The following is a 16,304-nucleotide window of genomic DNA, read 5'->3' as shown; positions in this document are numbered from 1 at the left end:
ATTTCAGACCGAAATTACTTCCCAGAAAGCAGAATCTGATTGTAATTCGTGGGTGAGTAGCGTAGCAATGAATATGAAAATCTCTATTTGTCACACAATCTCAACATTCCAAATATGTTCCCTACCGATCAGGATAAAACTGATAGTCTTTTGTTTGTCTGAATCACTCATAGTTTCTACCTCAATACATTGATCCCTGGTATGCAGTGCCAGGTAAAGTAAAGGAAAAAGGGAAAATGGTGATTTTCAAGTCAAACGTACTTGGTGTTGAAGTGTAGAAAAGTGAGAAAATTACTCAAAACTCCTTTATATTTTCAAAATTCAAAGTGCGAAAAGGTAGTATTTTGCCAAAGAAGTGGAATTGGCGGTAGTCCAAAACATAGCCACTTGTGAAGAGAAGTTCGTTATTATTTGCCACCTTTGATTCCATTCATCAGGAAATGTAGATGATTGCCATATAAAGCAAATAATCGGTCAAATCCAATTACACAGCTCTCATTGAAGGCAAATTTAACTCAGATTCTCCCTGACGTTGTCTTTGATATATTTGATATATATGTGATTCTGTGTGAGTAGGATATGTCAGACAGTGAAGATGATATTGCTGGACTTCCGAAGCTGTCGGACTTGTCAAAGAAAGAGTGTCCTTTAAAGCAGAAACCCGAGGTGACTGTTACAGACATTAATTATCCCTATATCTCTGTTGCTTGCTGTGGAAATTTCCAAAACTGTGTGTGTTTCATCTCAGGTCAACTGCGACAGTGACTCGGATGGCTTCTCGGATTTCTTGGATCAGATAGAGGAGGATATTCGGCAGAAAGAAGAACAACCAGCGTCGTCTTCGAAGAAAGTCGAAAAAACAAGTCCACCCGAGGAGAAGGTAGGTTTTCAAAGCAGTCAAGTATATCATTATCTGACAGGACTTTTAGTTTAAGCAAAACTCGTACAAGGCATTGAATTCGGATGATTAGTTTGATTGCAGCAAAGAATTTGTCGAAATGTTCCACGTCAAATTTGGCCATCACGGAATTATGTCACTTCTTCCTCATCCTCACAGTCTCCAGATGCCGCGCGCAGATATGTTTAGATAGCAGCATGTAGTTCCGCTATTGGTCAGCATCTCCTGAACACTCGGAGAGCGCCAAACATTATAATAGAAGTCAGATTTCCATAGCTCCTTGTGGTCACTCACTTTTTCATTCAAAGGTACTCGAATCTACCATTATAATGTCAATGTCTTCGGCTAGAAAGGGCATCCCTACGCTGAGAATATTTCATTCGTGTCTGTTGTTATTCAGCTATTTTATGACTAAATATGTGTCTATTATCTCTTAACTGTGCGTTGTTGGCTCTTGCGTCATTATTACCTCACAACCACAAAATTCTTTCCATAGATCGAATTTGGTTAACCGCATTTACTCGCGTGAAAAATCTTTGTGTGCAATATATCTGGCGATATCAACATATAATTTGTTGCAATATTGAAGTTCTGTGAGCTTCTAAAAGCCTGTTTCAGTTAGGTAGAGTTAATGTCTTGATGAGTTGACGACTTCTTACAGAATGACAGTGATGACTACGATTCCGACATCTCTGACATTCTGAAATCGGAGGAGGCGCCAAGGAAAGTACGAAAACAGGTAAGCTCAATGGTTTTCATCTACAGCAGACCTTTGAGTTTGCAGTTTAAAAGAGACATCATATTGATGTTTGTTCATTTTTATAGAAAAGTACTGCTGTGGATAAATCGAATCTCTCCGGCATTTCAAAAATGGAGGACACTCGAAAGAAAATGCAGAAACCGGTATGTTTCATGACTTTCACTTGCAGCAGGGATACTCAACTGGCGGCCCACGGTCCGAATGCGGACCATTTTAGTGTTGGATTGTGGCCTTATCTACCTCAATCTTTACTTGTTTTTAACAAAACCAAATCCATTGTCGTTGCTTAGACTAACAGAACAATAAATGTGTTTCACTTATTGGTTTTGCCAATAGCACTGTACCGGAATTTATACATAGTTATACCTTACCACTTTTACAAATTTCAATATTTTGTATCTGAACCTTTGCTGAGAATAACTGAGTATCTCTGAACTACAGTTTTGATAAGAAGGCCAGATAAGACTTTGACTTTGAGCGTTGCCAGTCGGCTATTTCGAGGCATGAGATTCAAATTATCGGCTGGATAGATCATATGTTTGTCTTCCTACAGAATGACAGTGAGGCCTATGACTCTGACATCTCTGACATTCTTAAATCGGAGGACGTGCCAAGAAAAGTACGAAAACAGGTAAGCTCAATAGTTTTTATCCACAGCAGACCTTTGAATTTACAGTTTAAAAGTAACATTGTACTAATAGTTGTTAATTCGTATAGAAAATTACTGGTGTCGATGGATCGAAGATCTCCAGCATTTCAAAATCGGAGTCTACTCCAAAGAATATGCAAAAAATGGTAGGCTATGCTTTACGAATTTCACCTACAGCAGTGATACTCAACTGCGGACCTTTTCAGTGTTGGATCCTTGTCTTATCTGCGGCCACAATATTTACTTGTTTTAAATCCATTATCGCTGATTTGACTAACAGAACAATAAATGCATTTCGCTTATTGCTTTTGCTAATACCACTGTACCGGACTTAATGTATAGTTATATCGGTCCATGGACCATGGTCCATGTGAGCATGCAACACATAAGCATGTGGGTAAAATTTGGGGTAAGGACAGGGTATGGTTTAGATCGGTGGTTCCCAAAGTGGTCGCAAGCGCCCCATGTGGCGCGCTAGCGGGTAGGGGGCACTGAGACTAAATGGAGGCGGTGCACGCTTGGAACGCAGCTGGTTCTGAAACCTAATATAATGAGGATGATGACAAAACACCAAATTCATCCATCCCATTATTAGCTGTAATATATGCAGAGCTACTTTCGTTTTATTATCTGGGTGTGATGACGGAAGAGGGGTGTCAGGGGTGCGCTGATACCTTATTAGTTGTCCAGGGGGCAGAAGCTCAAAAAAGTTTGGGAAACACTGGTTTAGATTGAGGATTGGATTAGGGTTAGGATATATATAGGGGTTGATTTTGGGGTTATAGTGGGAGTTAGTGTAAGTTTTGGGTTGTGAAACCACATGCCAAAGTGACGCATGCTGATCTGTAATTTTTCATTATGTCGCATGCTCATAAGTCAGGCAACCAGTTATACCACATATTACGATTTTAGTATGACTGTAAATTATGTCCTGGGAGTTATAACAGACTTGGCTAATTTTAAACTTTTGTATCTGGACCCTTGCTGAGTATACTTGCTTATCTCGGATGATCCGATAAGCCTTTGAGTTGAGCGTTACCAGCAGACATGGGGTAATCGCGATTAGTAATCGTAATCGATTACGACGATTACAGCATTTTGAAGTAATCGTAATCGCAATCGATTACATTCGAAAAAAATCTGAAGTAATCGTAATCGTAATCGACTACTTCCCATATCTAATCGATTTTTTGTGAAAGAACAATTACTTTTTGTTTGTACAAGGACTATGACATAAACTGAATTTCGTGAACAAGAATGAGATAATATACCACGTTAGCGATAACTCAAACGTCTGTTTTCAAACGCCACCGACTCATTATTACGTCAGAAGTAATAGCTCCGCTCGTCATTGCGTAAGAAGTATCCGCACATAGTAAACAGACATGCGATGGACATTGTAGTGTGATTGTAAGAACACCTCAAGTGGTGTATATCAGGTTATCAATACACTACAGAAGCCCCTACCCCGCAGCAGGATATTGATCACCACTCTGCCTATAGTTTCAAATAGTAACTTATCTATTGATGTCTGGTTGTGCTTACTTAAACGCAGTTTACCGTTGCTGCTTGGCGAGCAGGAGGCCTACGTACGCACGTGCACCTGACGAAGATTCGGAATTTCGTCCTCGTCGAATAAAACATTGCAGGTTCCACAACGAAGCATTACAAATAAACAGCTGCTGATATATATCATAACCGAGCCGTGATTAGCCGTTTCTCGTAACAGCAACTCGCAGTATATGTATTAAGTTGAAGGCAGAATTTTTATGTTCACTATATCTTATTCTCATATAACTACTTGAAACGAGCGTCAATCGTTATTTCACAGTTCGTTACTTAGCATTTGGACCTGCCGCCATAACCATCCGCTTATATAGCCTGACATGTTAGCGTGAGTTGTAGCTAAAATCAGTAATTCAGCCAAAACAGCAATACGTCCCCCTGTCCAACCGTTGGTCAATTTTCAAAACTGAATTTCGTCAATAATATTGGTAATTGCATTATATTACTATTCATTTATAACCTCTCTCAGTCCCGAGTGTCAGATGTACCGAGTTAACAATAATAACCCTCTCGCACAGGGAAATCTAGTGCCAAGCCGCCATCGCATTACATACACCGTGCAATCATAGTAGCTATTGTGACGAATGTTAGCCATGTTGGCATAGTATGCTTGCAGTCTGCAAAAACATCTATTTCGATCACGTTTTTAAAACTTTAAGTTAGTACAACGCCGTGCTCACTTACATGGGCGATGGGCATGGTTACCACAAAAGAAGTAATTCTATTAAAGAAGTACAAATACAACAATAAATATTATCATTATAAACTTTAATTTTATTTTGAACTATGAGGTTGCCCGCGATTCCTGACCACGTTTATCAGCGACTAATGAATCGATATTGGGGCTAGCCAGACATGCTACTAGCTGAAACATTATTTCATCCTCAAGATTGATCTTGAGGGAAATCCTTAGGCCATTTTCTCAGCGTCTAGGTCTTGGCAGTGCCTGGGCCATTGCACGGCAAGGTAATATTCTCATTGCTCACATCAGCTGACTCTCCATTGATTGAATGCTGTTGCCATCGCCGAAACCGTTTCAGTTAGCGAGGAATAGTGTGGTTGAGCACAAACGAGTAGCTAATTCTGAAACAACTACAATAATTGGAAACAGAAGTCAATTTCAGCATTTCAAAATTCATTACTTCGCTTCTTGTTCCAAAATCACAAATCAGATCGCCGACCGCATTTGGTCCGCGTGTTGGTGACCCTTGGTATAGTGCAAAACCAGCCAAGCTTGGTGTACAGACGTTAACCGTTCTCATGTTTATGGGAATGCACTGTGATTTTATATGAACCGAACTTCATTTTTGCTGTATATATTTGTCATTCACAATTTCATTTAACTTCCAAGTTTTTTCGAATTCAGTAATTCAAATTCTAATCTAATTTGGAAAAAGCTGTGTAGCTCTAATTCTAATTCTAATCTCAGTTGGAAAAATTGTGTAGCTCTAATTCAAAATCTAATCTAATACGGAAAAAACTGCGTAGCTCTAATTCTAATCTAATTTGGAAAATTTTCTAGTTGTCCAAGTCTGGTAGTGTGTACTGATTATTGCGACGACCGACGGATGACCAGTTGACCACTTACTCCTGCCGTTTATCCGTGTTCAGTTGGATTTCTTCACTTAGAGTAAGACAATCAGAGCACTGGGTCGGGTTTCCGCCCCTTACCAAGAACAAAAAACGCTCACTCACCGGGACTCACACCAGTTCTTCCGGACGCAGTTGTGTTGCTGCAGTGCGCGCGGAAGCGCCAATCTCCGCGTTGACACTCGGGAATATTAACTATAGATTCCCGTTGAGCCGCCGCGTGGGCGAAGACAAACAATGCCCCGAGCGACTGCGTTCGTATGATCATTGGGGTCGGCCGACCCATGTTCAACTGCTGCTCATATGAAACCAGCTTCAACTTTCAAATCTGTCATTTGGATATTTGCTACAGCGCAGTGGTGGCCCCACGAACGGGAAGGGGGAGAGGGGGCTGGGCGAGACTTACCGGGGCCCTCCTATAAGTATCTATCCGTAACTTATGGGAGGCTTCGCCCCCCAGAAACCCCTTTCGCATATGTTATTATTATCTATCTTTCACCACGGCAAGGTTTGGCCAGGTGCTGGATTAGGCCATGTCTATTTTTTCATGTATGCAAGGGTATACTACATCAAAACTAAGTAATATTACCGCATGCAGAGACGTGATCATTATGGGGATATGGTACTTTTCTGACAAATGCAGAGATTTGATGATGATTGACACATCTGCTCTTGCTTTACACGGATTTCCATGTATATTCGTTATTATCCTTGAAAAAAAAGCGCATAATCCAAATAGGGGGACCCTTCGACCAGGGGGGCCCCGGGCGACCACCCACCTCGCCCACCCCAAAAGCCACCACTGCTACAACGACCGTGGTCGACTGATTTGGTCCGCGTTGGTGACCCCTGTACTGGAGACATTTGAATCGCAAAGCTCGAAAAACATTTTCAGGAATTAATTAAATTCTCGAAAATAATCTATAATTTATGTTGGTTTACGAAATACTTTTGAGTCCCCTTCGAGCACGCTCCCCACCCTATTAAGGAATTTGGGGTGTGGCAGGTAAAGACCTGGCAATAATGCAAATTGTTGGATGCGATAAATCATCCACTATAAAGTTGGGCAATGTGTGCCTTATGACGTAATAAGCAAATGACGCGTGATGTATGAAGAGAGTTCATATCTCATTAAGGCTTTTCATCGCAATCCTTGTATTGTCTTCCAATATATCATTTAAGATTATAGTCTTTTAAGAAGCAAAACAAATGTATTCGTGATTACTTTTCTAATGTAATCGTAATCGTAATCGACTACATCCTGATTTTGCTGTAATCGTAATCGTAATCGCGTGATTCCGAAGTAATCGTAATCGCAATTGATTACATTCATAAAGTAATCACCCCATGTCTGGTTACCAGTAGGCTATTTCGAGGCATGAGATTCAAATTATCAGCAGGGTAGATAATATGCTTGTCTTCTTACAGAATGACAGTGATGACTATGACTCGGACATCTCTGACATTCTCAAATCGGAGGACGCGCCAAGGAAAGTACGAAAACAGGTATGCTCAATGGTTTTCTGCTACGGTACAGCAGACATTCGACCTCAGTTGAAGAATGACATTATCACGATTATCGTTTATCTTTTTAGAAACTTCCCGGCGCAGATGTATCGAACGTTTCGAAATCTAATATCACCAGTAACAAAATGCCAGAAAAGGTTGGTAATTTATGATTTTCATCCACTGCGAACTTCGACAATGGTTAACATTTTTCTCTTCAGAACCTTTCAGATACGGACATCTCGGATATTTTGAAATCCGAGGACTCTCCTAAAGAGATGTCGAAACAGGTTTGCTTTGTCGTTTTTTTTTACATTAGTGGATAGGTATTCAGCATGTCTTTTGATGTAGAAGCGTTCAAGATAGGCCTATCAGATGCTCTTTTTACGAGGATCTGTCCTCTTCTCAAGAAAAGTGAATGGTCTTCAGAAGACGCTCACAAATGCCCAATTGTCCTCTTTTTCGTATTTCAAGTTGGTTGCTTATACTTCAACAAAACCTTTAGGCGAGAAGTTGTATTTATTTCCAAATAATTACTGCAGCCATGAAACATGCTCAATTGCTGGTTTCAAAAAGTTTTCCAACAAATTGCTCCACCAGCCACACCTTCTTGATTGTTCTCGCAAACATTGTTTTGCCTCGCCAATCTGTGTCTATCAATACTAAAATGACTGATGTTGAATCCATACGATGTAAATCTATATGCATGCGTTTGAATTAGCCGGATGGTGAGTATCCTCAGGTACATGCCTTCAATTTTCATCATAACTACACGAGTATTTTCATCCGGTACCATACGTAGGCTACTCCAAGATTTGAAATGCGACCCGACTCTAAAAAAGGTTTGGAACCACTGGTACAGACTGTTTGCCTGCATTTTCACACGCTTGTTGTTCTGAGATCTCATAATCAATTATGAACTGTGTAGGCTCGAATTGCTTCAGACTTCAGAATATTCATGACATGGATATTATTTGGAGTGCGCGTTCGAGTTCTTCAGTCACTATAAGTCTAAGTTTTCCCAAATTCATGCAATAATTACCCTTTTTTTCTAGAATGATGCCGGGAAATCGTTCGTTTCGAGACCGAACGACACGACACAGAGTCCGCCCGAACAGGTATCCGAAAAATTTCTACCTGAAGCGAGTTTTTTTTTGTCGTGAAGACATTTTCGATGACTTTGATACTTTCTAGGAACGTTCTGATACCGACTCTTTGAACATTTCTGACATTCTCAAATCAGAAGACTCTCCAAAGAACCTGCGAAAACTGGTATACTTTTTAATTTATGTATATATTTTATGTCGATAACTTCTATATTCTGCAACTATATAATATGCATGTTGTATTCCCAGGACCGCTCCGGTACAGACATCGCTGACGATTTGAAATTGGCGGAAAAGCCAGAGATGTTACGTAAATTACACCCCAAATCTCGCGAAACAACCAAGCCTTCTATTGAACGGAAGAAACCAGAATTAGAACTTTCAAAAGGCGAGGCGACGATCATGGGCGTTTTGAACGATAGAAAAATAATGGTGAGCTTCATAATTTTATCGCACAAAATCTGATAATTTATATATGGTTTTCCGTCACACTCACCGGAGACTTGATGGTCATTCGCCGAAATTCCAGAACATTCTAAGATCAATACAGAAACAACAGACACGCAGCAGGAACCCACCGCACAGTATGTGCTGTGCAATGGTTTATCAGTATCTCGTGTAATACAAAATCACCATTTTCAACAGTTAGTCATTCATTTTTCATCGATTTAACATTGTGTTCAACATTGTAGCAAATGGTCCATTCATATTGTAGCAAAATTTAATCCAAAAATGTTGCATGTGTCTGGGTGCGACAGATCTGGTGCTTAGTTTTTCCTCACACAGCAACATTGCATAACCGATATGATTCGGGGCTAGCATGCGTTGGAAAGGGTAATTTTTTGTGAATACTTCTTTTTTTTCAGGACGATTTCAAGGAGAATAAACAAATGAAGGTTTGTTATCATTGTTACGCTCTTTTACACTGACTAACCTTCTTCTCAATTTGCAGGAAAACCGTGATGGAGACGACTTGAGCGCTTCGTCTCATGGCAATTCAGAGGTAGGCCTACCAAACCTTGGGGCTTGGGGTTTCAATGTTCTCAATGCAGCCAAAATAAAGCTTTCATCACATCGATGTTACATAATGTCAAATCGTAATGAGGTCGATGTTGCAATGTTGAATTCCACATCAACAGTTTTCATGCGGATACGATTTTTACCATTACTCACAATCGTGTGAGATGTCTTGGGTATAACTGATTGCCTTGTCAGCTGCATTGTCGATATTTTGCTTTCATGTCAGCTGTTTCTGTCATTGCATATGAATGTGATTGAGATTTTTATATTTTATCTATGCAGTCGGCTAATGCGGACACCGACGACCAAATATCTGAATTGTCTTGGAGCGAGCTGACTTCATCTAAACCCATGACATACGGGGAAAAAGTGGACGCCCAATTTAAGACGGTAAATAGCATGTTCGGTAAATAGCATGTTCATTTTTAGATTAGCCAGGATGAGTTCTATTCCAATTAGAAAAACGGTGCGGAGGAGCTCAATCAAGTGAACTGCCGTCTGGTTCAAATTTTTTATTTCGTATTGATGCCTTGATTTGTGTAGGTTACAAGAAAGCTATTCCAGAACTGCTTTTTGTATTGGGAATCACATATTTACCGTTATTTGTGTTTCAGAATTACGCTTCCACGAGCAAATCCCCTCGACCAAGTAGCGGGAACTCTTCAAAGGTAACGGTTCACACTCATCACTTTGCTCATTTTATATCATTTATATATTATTATATCAATGCACTGCTGCTTTAAAATTCCATTCCACATTCGCCATCTCGATTTATTCACACGCACCTTCCGATTATACTAGATAATCGACACTATGTCGCCAACTTTGATTCAACACAAATCATATCAGAATCTGAAATGTTAAAATGCAAAAGAGTAGAGTCATTTGAGGAGTTGGTTAAGGTCGTCTCCGTTGGTAGTCAAGTCGAAATAGAAGTAGGGACGTTAATTTCTATGCAAGCACAGTTAGATGTAGCAATTACTATGCAAAAAAGTAAGCAGGGCGTGTACTAGATCTAATTGTAGAATCGTAGAAGTGGAAGTGATCAAAAACCAAAGCACTTGAGTTCAAGAGGCAAAATCTGTTTGAGTACTCCTAGAACGTAGAAGTATTTCATTACTGACCAACTCTAGTAATCTGTGGCTATGCTATGTGTGGCAGTGCTCTAGAGCAGTAGTACTCAACTGCTGGTCCTAAGACCGGGGCGGTAAATAATTTATCATTTATTAAATTTGTTGGTAAGTTTGGAAAGTATTACTTTGTGCGTACCAAACTGTAGATATTATTGTTTAGCCTTCAGAAAGCTCATCAGACTGCGAAGCAGATCCCGTAGGACTATTCAGAAAACAAGCTAACGAGAAAATACAGACCGTTAACGTTGAGCAGTTTAACGGAGAGAAGTTGAAGAGAGCCTTGAAAGAGGTTCGCGAAGAAAAGCAAAAGATAGAAAGGAAAGAATCCAAGGATGAGAAAGCTTTCAGGAAGGAGCAGAAGAGAAAGGAAAAGAAAGAGAGGAAGCTCATTGAAAAAATTAACCAGAAACAAAGGAAAGAAAATCGCAGGATAGTCAAGGAGTTCCTCCGCAACCAGGACAAGGAAGATAAAATGCAAATGAAATTGGAGCTGAAAAAAGCGAGAAAAGAAAGGAAAGAGGCAGGCAACGGCAGTGGGATGTCTTTGAGCAGAGTCTTGCGGACGCCTCAGAAATGGTTGCCCGTCAAATTGAAATTTGAGGACGAGTTCGACAGAATAGCGAAGCAGCGTCGAAAAGAGAGGAAGGAGCAGAAAGAGAGAGAGAGAGAGGAAAAAAGAAAGGCGGATAAGTTGGAGCAATATGCGAGAGCGATAACTTTGTCTCTGAGAGAAGTCGACAGGAGGTCGCGCAGGAAGTATTTCAGGTTTCTGAGGGAGCAGTCGGTTTTGCAGAGACACTGTGAGTTTTTGGAGTAGACTCTTCGCGCGCTTGCGTGAGAATTGCATGTCGAATTTCAGATTCCCACAATCGATACCCGAGCAAAGAGCATACGGTCGACGAGTATTTCGAGCACTCCGTCCGCAGAGCTTGGGAAGGAAATGACTATCCTGGTGTGTGGAATTCTTTTAGTGCCGACTTACTTACGAGAGTATTGGTTATTTCTGACTCGTGAAATCAAAGCTGGTCGGATTTGTCGGCTGGTGAATCACGCGCAATTTTGACATGTTTTCGATCATCATCGACCGTGCTGACGCGATCGGTTGATAATGATATAAAACTGGTTCTATTCAGAAATTGATAGTTGGCTTTTTTAAGAGACTTCTTGAGGTGGAGAACTTCAACATAAAATTGAACAGGCCTAATGTGTTCAGTAAAAAAAAATCGAATATTTGACACTCGTCAAAGGTAATAACAATCGTGAGATCATATTTTCATCGGCCCAAGATACACACACACACAATATACAATGCGATATGCAAGTCACAATGCGATGTAATGAACAGAGGCATCCACCTCGGCCAAAGTGCCCGATGGCACAGTCTTCTTAGATGTAATCTTTCATCGTCTGTCCTTTTTTTATACGCTATTTCTTTCTCTTTCTTTCTTTATCGGGTATTTCTTTGGACTTTTTTGCCACCTTAAGAACAGTGACACGGGGAACAGAGAGCCCAGAATAACCTGCGACGGTGGGACTTGAGCCAGGGCCGCCTGCGTAGATAACGCCGACCTAACCACTACGCTATCACCCCATGAAATTGTCAGCAAGTAGTTTACATTTTAAAAGAACTTTGTATATCTTATTACCAAATAGGACAGCGCTGGTGTAAAAATTTACAATAAACAAGGTAAACGGATGGCTTCGGCTCAATGTACTTTTTTAAAACTGTTCACAAAAACTCCTGACGAGTGTCAGCCCAAAATATTTGGGTTTATTCCAATATGAACACATTATTCAGTTTACTTTTTCTTTTGTCTTGCATCTGCTTTTGGCGCAATTCTTATTCAAGCACTGTGAATTTCCCATCGTCCATGAAATAGGAATGAACTTGAGCATTGAAATCGAATGTTTGAACACTTGAAATTCCTGTTGCAGAAACGCCTTCGTGCAGCGACGTGACACGCACGCTGGTGGAACCTCTGAAGGTGTTCGAGCACACGAGATTCGAAGAACGACTGGCTTCTACGATTGAGACCGGGGTTCGCGTTATCATCGAGAAGCAGAGGCTTCTAGGTAGATATAAAAGATTTACTGCCTTTGACATCCGGAAATGTTAAATCCATGCTCACATGAAAATAGAATCAATGAGCAGCACTAGTCGATTTGATTTTGCAAATTCATCACCTGTGTCTCCGATATCATTATCATTGATTTCTTGCGCATTGTGGTTTACTTTGAATACCGATTTTCAAAATATATACATTTCGATTTTGCTTTTGGTTTTTCATCAGATGCCAGCGGTGACTTGTCACAACACTAGTTATATGCCATGAGATGTAACATTGTTTTGTTAGGCAAGTCAAATGGCAGCGAGGAAGAAAGGATAAAGATCAAAGAGTTCTTTGCATTTCGCGAACCGGTGAGATCATTCTCTCTATTCTGATTGAAAATTGGTGGGCGTATTTGACTCATGGATGCAATCATTTTCGCAGTACTAATTCGAGGGTTCGCCTATTTGTAGTCATTGCGTATCAGATTCTTTATTCACCCGACAGAAGAAATGTGTTACCATACCATTACGCAGCACATGGGCTTTTGTGCAAAGCATATAGCAGCAAGGATCTAGTTTGACTCGGCCTGGATTGCAAATTAGGTCTGCCGGTATAATAGAAATCAACATCATTTTCTCAGTGCTTCCTTTTATGACTTTACCTGTGCTGTGTTACAGTCATTATTGAGTGTAAATGGCTGGAAAGCATCCATGTCTCTCGATTTCCATCAGAAAACAAAGGGTAATAATTATTTAAACTGCTGTTTATTTCTTTTTAGATCCCGAAGAAGCAGGGCTACTATCCTGATGAATACTTCAAGAGATGTAAGTGTTCTATCGCTGCTATGATGTCGTGCACACGAGGATTTCAAGGAATGTAACAAAACTATCGGCACCATCGAGATTTAAAAAAAGCAATTTAAAAAAGAAAGATTTATTCTTCGAACAATCAAAATACACTATCAATATCTTCAAAGTATAATATTACTAGATAAACAAACGCAGCATGTAGTATGGTGTCTGGGACAGGGAGTGACTGATACTTAGTGGCAAAAGAAATTTTCTGTAACTATGTACATTTCATAATAATGTCATATAATAGGGTTACCATACGTCCTCCTTTAAGAGGATTTGTCCTCTTTTTTGACTTTTTTGAAAGTGTCCTCGGAGGATGCCCTTCTATCCTCTTTTTTGAGAATCTTGGTCAAATTTACGGCCAAATTCGACTGAGATGCCGTAAATCAGCACCGAAGTATCGCAACGGCGGGTATTTCGAGAGCTGAGCCGGAAAGTTGACCTTTTTTTTAGTCAACCACCTGATAATGTGAAGGAAAAAACTGTATTTTTGGTGCTGAGCGCGAAAGTTGACCTTTTTTTCCCTCGGATTTGCCACTTTTAAAATTTCGAAAAAGTGTCCTCTTTTCAGATTTCCAAAATACGATAACCCTATCATACAAGAAGGAACCACTGCCCAGGGCTACTACTCGTTTGTCGCTGATATCATAGCCAGTTCAGTGGCAACATTGCTCCACATAAAATAATTTGCTTCACAAGAGAAACATATTTACCAAAACATCGCAAGATAAGGCCCCAGCAGGATGAAAAGGCACTGTAATATGATCATGGAAACAATCTCAAACAGTAGATTATTGAATCCCCATATAGTTTACTCTTCCATTTATTCAGTAGATGACAGCGTTCAAATCCCCATATAACAACAATTTAGCAACTCCTGTCGCGATCAATGAGCGAAAAAAAAATTTTACCATCTGCGAGTGTTTTCACTTATCTTTTCTTCATTTTGTGTTTCGCAGGCGTGAACGTTCCCATTCCAGAGAACGTATTGAAGCCCGCGGAAAAAGTGCAGCTCCATTGTTTCTTGAAAACAGCGGACCGAAACATAGTCCGTGAACTGAAAGGGCTGAACGTCTTGTGGGACTACGTGTTGTGCTTTCACCCTTGCATGCCTGGTGCTGCGTGTAAGATTGCTTTTTGCCTATTTGGGCGACAGAAGCAATGAAGCATATTATTATTACTTCATAATCGTGTCGTTCGTTTTAAAATTTATTGATTTCACCTTCCAATTTATACATCGTTTGACGTCTACGTTTGTAAAAACACTGCCTGTTTGCCCAAGGGGCCCATCTTGGGTACCCCGAACGTAAAGAAATCACACTTACTTGTAGTAGAATGGTCTGATTGTCACTGCAATACACACATAGCATACTCGTCATGTCCAAGTTATGTAAATTTTCATTGCCGTTTCTACCATTGTCATTTCAGGCAAGCGCGTGCCAAGAATCGATCTCAAAGTGGCATTGGCGAAAATGAATTTCTCTATAAAAGAATATGCCGTTTTCACTGCTGGTAAAATGGTGGAGGCCTTGGATCGAGCAAACGAAGTTTGATTCGTGGTAAGTTCAATCAACTGATTGCCGATGTGTCTACAAAGCAGTTACATAACTACCCACCGTTTACTTCAGTGGTTCCCAACCTTTTTGGATGTAGCCGCATGAACACACCTGAGTAGACTACTTATAACGATAATTTAAAGGTAGCTAGCCTACCTCTGGATCTCACCATCCAGCTCATTCAAAAGACTACTATAGATTCTACATCGGTTATTTTCGCATTGATAGACGCAGATTGGCGAGTGCTATACAATAAAATAAACTGAAAATGTATATCCTTACGACAGCAGAATATTATTGTGTCGAAATTCACTCTTCACAGAGACGCTGTATAAAGGTCTATGACCAGCAGAACTCAAGATATATCCTTGTCTGACCGGTATTCATCCACGTGTTTGACGATAGCCTCCAAGAATTCTCTCCACTCCCATTACACGAGATCCTCGTCTAAAGGAAATATCTACTTATCCCCACCCAATAGCAACCTAACTAAGAGGTCCATCGACTACTGGGGACCTATCATCTGGAATGCATTACCACCACATATCCGTGAATTGCCTTATAATAGATTCAAAAAAGCCCTACTTGATCACCTCTTGTCGTTACACTAACACTGTTGCCCTACCTCGCCCGAACATTGCTTCATTGATCATTTGCTACCATCGTTTAATTTTTCTTCTATTTTTTTTTTAACTACCGTAACATTTTTTACAGCCAGACTGTTTAGAGTCAAGTGTACCCGTTTGATGCTGGTGTTATCAGACTAGATGACCTTCCCGGTCTTATCGATCATTCCTATCTAATACCGAATACTGAGCATGCATATTTTCCGTACCACCACCACTCCCGTGTGTTATGTATTTTGGTTTGATGAAAATAAAGACTCCCTCTCTCTCTCTCTCTCCCGGTTTCCAGAAGCAGCCTTGGACGGATTTAGACATCACGAATATCCCTCACTTTAGCATTCATATACAGTAATTGACTATAACTATTCACAGAAACAAACAACTGCTGTCGTCTAGTATATTTTTGTGGCATATTTAGAGGTCAATCAGAGCCGCAAGAAGGCTACCTTGGAGCCGCGGTTGGAAATCACTGGTTTAGTTACACTGTGCTGTTAGTTAAAACGTTCTTATGCTTCTTTCCTCTTTTCAGCATTGACCTACAACTGCAGCGCTGAAGACTTTATCATTTTGAGATTTACATGCGATTTTATATTTTAGACGTAATAAAATATAAAAAGTACAAGTTGAGCGTCGTACAAGCGAATCAATTTCATAGTTCAGAGAAGGCCAGTGGGGGGGGGGGGCGAAGTATTTTGGTACTTGAATGAAACTAGAAGTAGCACTGTAAATTACGAATCAATTGTTATTAGTAGTGGAGGTTTCCTAAACATGTCACAACTACTTAAGTGGGAGCAGAAAATGAAGCTCTGAAAGCAGTTTGAAAAAGTAAATTTGGTAGAACACTACGCAGCAGCATTTGTTTGGCTCCATTTCTTTCGATGCCACTTTATGTTTTGTGGGGCACTGAGTTCAAAAATCTTAATAGTTTTTCATATCATTGATACTTACAAAATTAACACTACTTGTTTTATCTGACGTAATATTGAAAA

At 40.2% G+C, this 16,304-nt stretch overlaps 2 protein-coding genes across 2 annotated transcripts; both read left to right on the top strand.

Moving 5' to 3' along the window:
- Nucleotides 1-9: 9 nt before the first annotated feature.
- Nucleotides 10-7,243, top strand: LOC145444119 (uncharacterized). Its single transcript, XM_080322046.1, has 10 exons — nucleotides 10-52; nucleotides 577-666; nucleotides 749-880; nucleotides 1,560-1,637; nucleotides 1,724-1,801; nucleotides 2,212-2,289; nucleotides 2,376-2,453; nucleotides 6,892-6,969; nucleotides 7,059-7,131; nucleotides 7,191-7,243. The coding sequence occupies exons 2-10, from the start codon at nucleotides 580-582 to the stop codon at nucleotides 7,241-7,243; spliced, it is 735 nt and encodes a 244-aa protein (XP_080178172.1). The 5' UTR covers nucleotides 10-52; nucleotides 577-579.
- On the top strand, nucleotides 7,195-15,937 carry LOC145445127 (uncharacterized). The gene is made up of 15 exons (XM_080323265.1): nucleotides 7,195-7,259; nucleotides 8,025-8,087; nucleotides 8,164-8,241; nucleotides 8,325-8,507; nucleotides 9,028-9,078; nucleotides 9,378-9,485; nucleotides 9,710-9,763; nucleotides 10,389-11,028; nucleotides 11,088-11,180; nucleotides 12,164-12,301; nucleotides 12,583-12,647; nucleotides 13,058-13,103; nucleotides 14,093-14,257; nucleotides 14,562-14,692; nucleotides 15,845-15,937. Exons 1-14 carry the CDS (start codon nucleotides 7,248-7,250, stop codon nucleotides 14,684-14,686), a joined length of 1,821 nt encoding a protein of 606 aa, XP_080179391.1. The 5' UTR covers nucleotides 7,195-7,247; the 3' UTR covers nucleotides 14,687-14,692; nucleotides 15,845-15,937.
- The last annotated feature ends 367 nt before the right edge of the window (nucleotides 15,938-16,304 follow it).

The sequence above is a fragment of the Botryllus schlosseri genome, chromosome 8, assembly GCF_051294905.1.
Source record: "Botryllus schlosseri isolate E-star chromosome 8, Bs_hap1, whole genome shotgun sequence".
NCBI lineage: Eukaryota > Metazoa > Chordata > Ascidiacea > Stolidobranchia > Styelidae > Botryllus > Botryllus schlosseri.
The sequence above is the reverse complement of the archived record's forward strand: the minus strand, read 5'-3'. Positions and strand labels throughout refer to the sequence as shown.

What these genes read in the sequence shown, in the direction of transcription:
- LOC145444119 (XM_080322046.1), top strand. Translation starts at nt 580, where the DNA reads ATGTCAGACAGTGAAGATGATATTGCTGGACTTCCGAAGCTGTCGGAC. An exon ending in CAAGTCCACCCGAGGAGAAG is followed by an intron (nt 881 to 1,559) that starts GTAGGTTTTCAA and finishes GACTTCTTACAG; the next exon opens with AATGACAGTGATGACTACGA. An exon ending in GAAAGAAAATGCAGAAACCG is followed by an intron (nt 1,802 to 2,211) that starts GTATGTTTCATG and finishes GTCTTCCTACAG; the next exon opens with AATGACAGTGAGGCCTATGA.
- LOC145445127 (XM_080323265.1), top strand. An exon ending in TGAACGATAGAAAAATAATG is followed by an intron (nt 8,508 to 9,027) that starts GTGAGCTTCATA and finishes CTCAATTTGCAG; the next exon opens with GAAAACCGTGATGGAGACGA. An exon ending in GTAGCGGGAACTCTTCAAAG is followed by an intron (nt 9,764 to 10,388) that starts GTAACGGTTCAC and finishes ATTATTGTTTAG; the next exon opens with CCTTCAGAAAGCTCATCAGA.